General features: G+C 36.3%; 1 protein-coding gene across 1 annotated transcript in view; it reads right to left on the bottom strand.

Moving 5' to 3' along the window:
* Positions 1 to 1,946: 1,946 nt before the first annotated feature.
* Positions 1,947 to 10,130, bottom strand: part of LOC118754910 (vegetative cell wall protein gp1-like) — a 28,948-nt gene continuing 20,764 nt past the window's right edge. The window contains exon 2 of the mRNA XM_036489804.1: positions 1,947 to 2,304. Within this exon, the coding sequence (XP_036345697.1) occupies positions 1,947 to 2,304 (358 nt within the window). The remainder of the gene's footprint in view (positions 2,305 to 10,130) is intronic.

Genomic DNA, 10,130 nt, shown 5'->3' on the forward strand with positions numbered 1-10,130 from the left:
TTGAAATTTTAGCAAAAGTCATTATAAATAATTTATGAGATTGAAAATGAAAAGCGTGGGGCGCATGTAATAGGACTGATTTGAAATTGAAGAGTAATATATGTATGTATGTGGGTATATTAATAACGACCGCTTAAAATGGATCTCAAATTTGTACTTTCGCTGTAGAAATTTTAGGTCTATGTTATGTATGTTGTTTGAATGTTGTCAATTAAATCTAATGCTTTGTATTGCATGCGCTCCACGATTTTACTACGCTTGTTGCAATGTTGTATTTGCAGCCGCTCTGAATGTTGTATGTCCAGACCACCATTTATACTAGCTGCATTTTTTTTTTGTAAGCGAGCGACAAAAGAACGCTCAACGCGGGTAAAGATTCTTTTTAGCCTTAACCTTTAACTATGGAGGTGAATTTTTTGCACATAGTCTATGACCTGGTGGTAAATTTTACCCCTTCGAATTTTAGTTAGAAATTTGAATACAAATTATAATTATTTTGTCTTTTAAACTAAGCTACTAGATTTTTAAGGTAAAATAAATACAAAATTTTATTTTTTCTTTTAAAATCAACAAAAGTCCCACTTTATTTCACAAAGCTTTTATTATTCACAAGAACAAAAACATCACGTAGTAAACTTATAAAAAAGTGTAAAATAAAAATTAATCTAAAGCTTAAAGGGCATCTCAAGGCGAATTCATATAAGGTGGTATTGACTCAACAAATACAACAATTACTTGTATTTTGTTTTTGCTTTTAGCGGGTCATTGTCAAATTTCAGCAATTCTCCCCCGAATGAAAAAGAGCGACATAAAATGCGAACACTCTCACGTTTTCACTCACTCACTAGCAAAATATAAAATTTTGACAATCAAACGCTACTCACAGCTGATTAAACAACACCACCTTATATAAATACGCCTTGGGGCATCTTTTCATAGCAAAAAATATATATCTAAAGAAATACAAGAGATCATATATAAATTTTTTTGCGTTCGCTTTTAATAAAACCACTCGCGTTTTATATTGAAAACGTTATAAATGTTTTTATTTTAAGTAAACTTAATTAGGTATGTGTACATATACGTACGTAAAAATTCGGTGGCCGTTTTCCCGTGTGCGCTCGGTTAGACGGTTGATATTGGAGTGTTCTTCCTTTCTTCACTTTCTTTTTGCAGTAGCCGAAATACCGCAGGGAGAAGGCAACTATGAAGCGGGGATAGTATTAGGGCGCACACATCATTTTAATCGGAAGATTAAACACTGCCCCCCCTGCAGAAACGTGCTGAATAGGGCGTTTTGCAGTGTCCCAGGTGTCTGGATGATGGCAGCCATGATTCCTTAGCTGGATAGTGCGAGCGACCTTGCTTGTCTGGGTATATCGTCTCTTTGCTTTTGTTGAACCGTTCTGCAATTAGAAAATACGAAACATAATGCAGAAGGCGGTGTTTGCTTTGCGGCCTAATCTCTTTAATTATTGGGGAATAACAGACTTTATTATTGAAAGCTCAGGGGATGGAGCTAGATGTTTTGAGTTAGTGGGGTCTTATTTGTTGCCCTTTGTTTTCAAAGTTTTGCGTCTTACAGGGTGCTCATGGGTTAGAGCTTATGGCATTAGGGTCTTATTTATTGCCCTCTATTTTCAAAGTTTGGCGGCGGAACCGCTTATCACCCAACCAAATATAGTTTTTTGTGCTAGTACATTATTATTTATTTTTCGGGCTCCGGGTTGGAGAATTTGTGGAAGTATGTCGCTTCCAATAACCAGATCTATGGGTGCAAGTTTGCTGAAGTGGGCGTCAGCTAGTTCATGGGTATTGAACTCTTTGATACATATACGACTTATAGGGGAAGTCGGTATTTGCTGCGTTAATTGCTTGAGTATCACAGCTTGGGTATTTATCTTCCGCTTTGACTTGCGGGCAATTATACTTAGTTCACATACGTTCTAAGTGCGTTTTGAGTTACATCCACCAATTGTAACTACTTCGAACTGTGAGTGTTCATTTTCTTTGGCAATTTGGAGCGAGTTAACATGCGCGGAGTTTGAGCAGGTGGGTTGCTTTTCCGGCTTGAAGCTTGTTAACTCTTGGGGGCAATCTTTGGTGATCGCATGCGCTGTGCTGTGTTGCGCTATTACTTTTTGAGTTTGCGTATTGGTTGGGTGCTGATCATAGGGGCTCACTTGCTCTTTATTTGGTGGGGCTATGGTCTTTTGGGTATGACCAGAGCTTGCATGTATCTGCCGATCGGGGTTGATCGGTTTCTTAATATTTTCTTTTATGGTGTTCTTCTTGGAATGGCTTCTGGATGAGTGAACATGCAGTAAGGAGTTATGTCTTTTCTGGCTATACATGCATGCGAATGGTGACTTGCACTCTGCCGAGCAATGACTGAAAGCAAGGCAGTTTGAACACAATTTATGAGTTTTAACAAATTTTATGCGTCTTTGTATTGCGAATTTTTGAAATATGGGGTATTTTTTCATCGGATGTGGGGTGTTGCATAAATAACAGGAAAACACCGTTTTTCGGAATTTGTATAAAAGGATTTTGTTTTACTGTGGGATTTTATTAGAGCAGAAGTCTTGCTTACGTGTTTTTGGAATTTCATTTCTACCCTTTCTAACACTTGAAATCTGGACGTTAGGAATTCGTCCATTTGAGACCATGGGGGAAGATTTTTTTTGGAGGGCATTGATCGCTCCCAAAGTATTCCGGTATCTTTGGGCAATTTGGATACGCATATATGTATAAGAATTAGGTCCCAGCTGTCTGTCAAAACCTTTTGAGTATTTAAAATGGACAGACATGTTTTTATTTTGCTTTGGAGATCAATAATTTGTTGGCTATCATCTTTGTGAACACTAGGCAGATTCATTAGAACTTGGATTTGGTTATCCACTAGTATGCGTTTATTTTCGTAACGCTCGCTTAATGCTTGCCATGCCAGGTCGAAATTTTCGTCGCTAAGAGGGAATTGCTTGACGATTTGACCGGCTTGCCCTTTTGTTTTATACCGGAGGTGGTATAATTTCTGCGCGGATGATAATTTGGGGTGGTTTATGTAGACGGCGGTAAACATATCTCGGAAAGATTGCCATTCTTCATAACCACCGTAGAAAATCTCTGTATCACATGGCGGGAGTTGCAGATACATGTGAGGATTTTCATCTGTGTGCGAATTCTGTGCTTCTCGGGTGTGAGAGCTTGGGGGACTTATAGCTCGGATCAATTTGAGTTGATCTAAGTTCTTCGCTTTAGTCATTTCATAAGATTCAATACTAAATTGATACTTGCCTTCCGCCAACGCCAAAAAATTATCTGGAAGGTCTTTCTCATCTTTTGGGAAAAGTGAGTCATATGCGGCTTGTAACGAGACTCTTTGAATTCCTCTATGGGAGAAGAGGTGAGTCTGGCACAATATCTCATAAAGCCATCATTTTCTATATTAAATTTTTGCGCACACGGGTCATGAGATTTTCTTTTTTCTGATTTCTTTGGTTCGGCAGAAGTCTGAAGCTTTTCAAAGATTTTGGCGGGGGTTTTCGAACTATTGTTGGGGCTTTGTTCAGCTGGCATTTTGAATATTTGAAGATTAATTTATATCTTGATATGTAAAGGAGGCTCTTAGTTGACCAAATTGTGGTTAATTGTGTTTTTGTGGACTGTACGTATTTTTGTGACCAGTGAATTTTACTACTGGGTTTTATTTTTTATTTTCGTGTTATATATATTTATATATATTTTTTCAATGTGGTTGCAGAGTGTTCCTTTTTGTCAGTATATAGATATTTTTGGGAAATGGTAAATTTGCTGCTGGGGTATTACCACCAAATTTACTGCTGGGTTAACTTGCTTAATATGTGTACTTATGTATATATGAATGTAGATGTATATAACGGCAGCGCAATTGTTTCACTGAGTATTGAAGATGCAAGCGTTTGTAAGTATGTATGATGTTTATCTATATCTACACTTCTATCTATACTTCTATACTAATTATATAAAGAGAAGTCCCTTTTTTGTAACAGGTAATCTCACGAACGGCTGGTTCGATTTTCATGAAATTTTGTATACAAATAGCTTTCGGTAACCACCATGTTTTAGGATAAAAAAATTTTACTTTTTTTCGGGTAGGTGGCCCAGGGACCGGTCTATTCGAAAAGATCTTATTATAGTCCGATTTGCTTAAAATTTAGTACGTAAGTAGCTTTTTAGCATATATTAGCAAATATGACCCATTTTTCCGGGAAGTGGTCCAGGGACCGATCTATTCGAAAAAATCGAATTTAAGGTCCGATTTGCTTAAAATTCGGTGCGCAGATAGCTTTTTAGCATGTATTAGCATATGTGAATTTTTTTCCGAGAAGTGGACCAGGGACCGATCTATTCCAAAAAAATCGCATTTATGGTCCGATTTGCTTAAATTTCGGTACGTAAGTAGTTTTTTAGCATATATGATCCATTTTGTCCGAGAAGTCGACCAGGGACCGATCTGTTCGAAGAAATCGTATTTATGGTCCGATTTGCTTAAAATTCGGTACGTAGATAGTTTTTTAGCATATATTAGCATATATGATCCATTTTGTCCGAGAAGTCGACCAGGGACCAATCTGTTCGAAGAAATCGTATTTATGGTCCGATTTGCTTCCTGGTCCGATTTGATTCCTGTTTTCCAATTTTCATGCAATTTTGAATATAAATAGCTTTAAGTAATCAGAAACAACGGATACTGTCAAAATATAATTATAATATATAATATATCTCAACTATTTTATATTTAGAAAGCCGTTTGTTAGTTTTCGCAAGGCTCGAGAGCGGCTGAACCGATTTTTTTTAAACTGCCACCTGCCGCACGTGTCCCAAGGATGGTTTTAGGCTGAAAAAAATCTATATGTAAAGGGGGCGTGGCACTTCCCATACAAACCGAATTTCTCATGCTACATATCTCTGAAAGTGTGCATGGTAGAGTTTTGGAAATTGGTATGGAGATATACGAAATCAATCGCATACCCTTGGAGAAAAATTTTAGCTATAGTAACATATATATAGTGTGACATCTCCCATACAAACCGAATTTTTCATACTGCTTATCTCTGGAAATTTTTTGGTAGAGTAATAGAGTTTTGTATGGAGATGTACCAAATAAATCGCATACTCTTGGAGAAAAATTGGAACTATTGGAAAAAGAGGGCGTGGCATCTTCCATACAAACCGAATTATTCATACTGCCTATCTTTGGAAGTGTTCATGGTAGAGTTCTGGAACTTGGTATGGAGATATACGAAATCAATCGCATACTCATGAAGAAAGAGGGCAGCTGTTGGAAAGGGGGGCGTGGCTCCTCCCATATAAATCGAGTTTTTATACTGCATATCTCTGAAAGTTTTCATGGTACAGTACTGGAACTTCGTATGGAGATATCTATATATGTGACCTGGTCTACGAAAAGGGAGCTTACGTGCGAAAACTAGTTTTCTGTGAAAAAGCTGTTAAAAGTAAGCAACTCGTTTCGTCAGTTTCTCATTATCTCGTTAATTGTTCTCCGCGCCGGACGTCCAGTAAGTGTTGTTGTTGGTCCAGTAAGTGTTGTTGTTGGTCCAGTAAGTGTTGTTTTTGGTCGGAATATTATTATAGTTCATCGTGTAAGTTGCTAGTGTGGAACATTTAAAAAAGTAACACTGAAGAAGTGACGTTTACTGTTTCTGTTTCTACATTTTTAGTACACTTCTAAGCAAGTTAGGATTTTCTGCTTTTCACCACGTGAAAAAGCATCTGATCTTCCATCCGAATCAACCAAAAAGCGAAAATTGATTTTTTGACACCTAAGCCCCCTTTCCGTAGACCAGGTCACATATAGTTGAAATCAAGCCCGTACCCATGGAGAAAATTTGGGCTATTTGAAAAGGGGTGTGAGGGCTACAAAGCTACCTTTAGCTATCTTTGAATGCATTTTTTTATTCTCCTGTAGGTGTGTTTGTGAGTGAAATCCTCCTAAATGGTTGTACGGATTTTAACGAAACTTTTTGTGTATTTGAGTGGGTCTCTGGATGGTTTAGTTTCACAATTTAATCCGACAGTTGGCGCTGTAGTTGAGTTATTACTAAAAATCTTATTTATGATCCGATTTGGCTAATGTTTTAAATATGTATGCAATACTATTGCAAAAACGTGCTGCCAAGTGGTGCTGAAGTCGAGGTATTACTAAAAATAGCCAAGTGAGAAAAGGGGCCGTGAAGGTCAGATTAAATCGACCTGTTGCACCATTGAGTATATCGACGGTCCTGCATTGCAATTGGCCCAATGGATGTGATTTTCCAATACTATTATGCGTTCAAACTTTTAAGGTATTTCGTCTGAAATAAGTGTATGTATATTGCATTTCTGTAGAACAATGATTCGCACCCATTTTGAAATTGCCACCTACTATACTGTAAAGCTTCTAGGACATTCACTATAGAACCGGGTCATTGTTGCCGCCAGGGAGTGAAGAGGAAAAAATTTATTTCGCTTTGCAAATAACCGTGCTATGAAATGCCGCACAACTGGAGAATTTCAAGAACGGATATAACACTTTCCTTAAGTTATTTAAAGCGGCAAATGACCACCAAACCTTAATCTTAGCAGACAAATGTGCCAATGAAAATCGTAAACGTGAATTGTTGGTGAAAATGTTGGACCAAAAATTTTCAATAAAATATATAAGAATTTTGGGCGGGATGAAGTTCGCCGGGTCTGCTAGTACGTATATATGTACGTACGATTATGCGAAAACTTCAGAAAAACAAAGTTCTGTAAATGACCAACCAATAGTTAGTACTGCTGGGAGCGCAGAATCTATATGTATGTATGTATGTACCTATGGTTGTGCAGTTGCAGTATACTGAGAGCTGCACTGCTTGTGGGGGCGAAAAATAGGCGCAAAACGTAAGCCAAAAATATTTATTAGCAAGTAAGAATGGCGCATAGTCATAGTCATATTTAGTACTCAACTAAGTCGAAACTATTCTAAGTCACAACTAAAGCTATTCATAGTCGCCTTAGTTTCGACTTTTCTGGCTAAGTACCAGCTTAAAATTTAGTTTCGGCTGCAGCTGCAACTAAGTCGTAACTAGGAAGAAGTATTTTATCAAATTAAGGGAAAACAGACGAAATATGTAAAAATTAAGTTGGTAGAGGGTGATTTTGATAATATTGAATAATCTCCGTTTAAAATTTACAAAGATCGATCCATTTTAATCGGAAGATGAAATTAAATGCGTATTACAATTCGAATAAAGCTACATCACAATTTTATAACTGGAATAATTTAGATAAATTTTCAAGTAATATCAGTTTCACGCTAGTTCTTTTAAAGTAAATTTGTGCATAACATTTAGATATCTACTATTTGGAATTTTAAGTTGGTACTTAAATTTAAGTTGCAACTTTGTTAGTTTCGACTTAGTTGCTGGACTATGAATACGCGCCAATGTTTTTAAAAGCTGTGCTTTGGAATGCACGCTAATTTGGTTTGAGCAGGCGCTTTGTATTTATGCGCAAATGGATGATCAGGTGCATATAAGAGGGTAGGTAAGGGGATCACCATGCATGTATATATGTATGCCTGCATATACGTATGTTTGTACGTAGGTATATTTAGGCGCTAACTGGGTAAGCTGAACTGATTTGATACTAGTTATCTTTGTGACAATAGAGCTGACTTTATTTCTTTTGGTGGTATATATGTACATATGCATGTAGGTTTGTAAGGGGTATAAAATTGTTAAATATCTGATTAAAATCTCTACTGTATTGTCTTTTTTACTTCCCTTTAGTTTTCGCGCTTTTTTACCGCTCTGCAGTTGTTGTTGTCTCAGGTAGTGTTTCTGGTGATTTTGCTGGTGCTGGTCACTAATGTCGGTGTGGTGCAGCTGCTTCCCTGGTGGATGCTAGCTTCCTTTGCCTGTTTTGTTACTCCTCTTTGCTGCGATTTTCTTTTGGTGTTTCTGAATATGTTTTCGTTTTTGTAGTTGTTTATGTATCTGTATGAACAAATGTTAACTAAAGTTTTGTTTTTCTGTTCACTGTGTATACTTTTAGTGTTTCATATTTGTTATATGTACTTTAAAGTTATTTTATGTTTGCTTCTGGTGTTTGTTTTTATGTATGTACACTTGTAGTGACCCAGTCTAAAGTTCACTCCATTTAGGCTTTTGTTGGTGATCACTTTTGTGCTTTGTACTAAATGTTCACTTCTAAATTGTCTTCGCTTGTTGTATTGCTTGTTGCGTTCATATGCCCATAGGTGCCTTTCGTTATGGCGAAGAAGGACCATAGCAACGCGAGAAGGATTTTCTCGCGTTCACTTTTAATAAAACCACTCGCGTTTTATATTGAAAACGTTATAAATCTTTTTATTTTAAGTAAACTTAATTAGGTATGTGTACATATACGTATGTAAAAATTCGGTGGCCGTTTTCCCGTGTGCGCTCGGTTAGACGGTTGATATTGGAGTGTTCTTCCTTTCTCCACTTTCTTTTTGCAGTAGCCAAAATACCGCAGGGAGAAGGCAACTATGAAGCGGAGATAGTATTAGGGCGCACACATCATTTTAATCGGAAGATTAAACAGAAAAAAACACAGGTCAACCTTCCTTGAAAGAAATGGTTGTATAAACGTTGAGGTGTGGTAATTTTTACACCAGCATCAGCATTCCTCCGCCCACGCTACACCTTCCACAGAAAAAACATAACTGATCAAAACGACAACGAAATTAGAAGATACTGAGAGAATCAAGTTGCTGGAGCGCAACATAAGAGATTAATTCAAAAAAATTTAAAGAGGGGGTAAATTTTACCACCACCTCTACAGTTAAAGGTTAAGCAACCCTGTTGGTAGCTGGCAAGAAAATGTGATTAGTTTAGCGGGATATAGATACAAAAACCAATTTAAATGAGTAATTATGTGAGGTATTTGCGTAATATATATACTCTTTTAAAATATAAGACACGTTTAAAAGGAAGCAAAAATTTCCCTCTCCACTTTCCCATTAACAATTCGCAATAGAGCAGTTGTTTCACTTACCAACACTAGCCTTCAGGTCGCGTATTTTTTAACCGACCTGGCTGAGCTCGGATAAATTGCCGAGTTTGTGTTGTTGCTTTGCGTGTATTTCGTTATTTAAGCGAGTGTTCTTTTGTACCTCGGTTGCAAAAGAATGCACCTACTATAAATGTAGCAAAGCTATTTATGGAAAATTCTAGATATCAACCTAGTCTAGATATCAATTAGAAGACTCTAGATGTCGCCCGCCAGAAGAAGTTAAATATTGCGCCTAAATATATGCACTATTTATATACGTCACAGCGGAGATGGACGACACGCCATTTTTTAAATGAAATAAACTGCTGCTATATGTATGTATGTACATAGATATGTATGTTTATACTAAATGTGAGCAAACAACATTGTACTTGTATAGTCGTCTGTTCTCTTTTACTGCAAGTTAAATTATTTTAATATCTATTACAAAATTTTGTACAGACAAGACTAAAAACTAGAAAATAAATAAAATAAAAAAACTTTTTAATATACAACGCTTTTATAAATGGACTAAAAAGTAGAAAATAATATTTCTCAGTCCCACAGAATTTGTTTTGATGACTTTTGATTTTGAAATTTTAGCAAAAGTCATTATAAACAATTAATGACATTGAAAATGAAAACCGTGGGGCGCATGTAATAGGCCTGATTTGAAATTGAAGAGTAATATATGTATGTATGTGGGTATATTAATAACGACCGCTTAAAATCGATCTCAAATTTGTACTTTCGCTGTAGAATGTTATGTAGTTTGACTATTGTCAATGAAGTCGAATGCTTTGTACTGCATGCGCTCCACGCTTTTCATTTTCAATGTCATTAATTGTTTATAATGACTTTTGCTAAAATTTCAAAATCAAAAGTTATCAAGACAAATTCTGTGGGACTGAGAAATATTATTTTCTACTTTTTAGTCCATTTATAAAAGCGTTGTATAATAAAAAGTTTTTATTTTATTTTATTTATTTGTGTTTTTTTTATAAAAATGAAAATGAAGTACCGTAAATAGAAAAATTTATTTTGGGGGAATACCATTGGAAATAGGG

This window comes from Rhagoletis pomonella, unplaced genomic scaffold, assembly GCF_013731165.1.
Source record: "Rhagoletis pomonella isolate Grant_MI unplaced genomic scaffold, Rhpom_1.0 Rhpom_scaffold_00001, whole genome shotgun sequence".
Lineage (NCBI taxonomy): Eukaryota > Metazoa > Arthropoda > Insecta > Diptera > Tephritidae > Rhagoletis > Rhagoletis pomonella.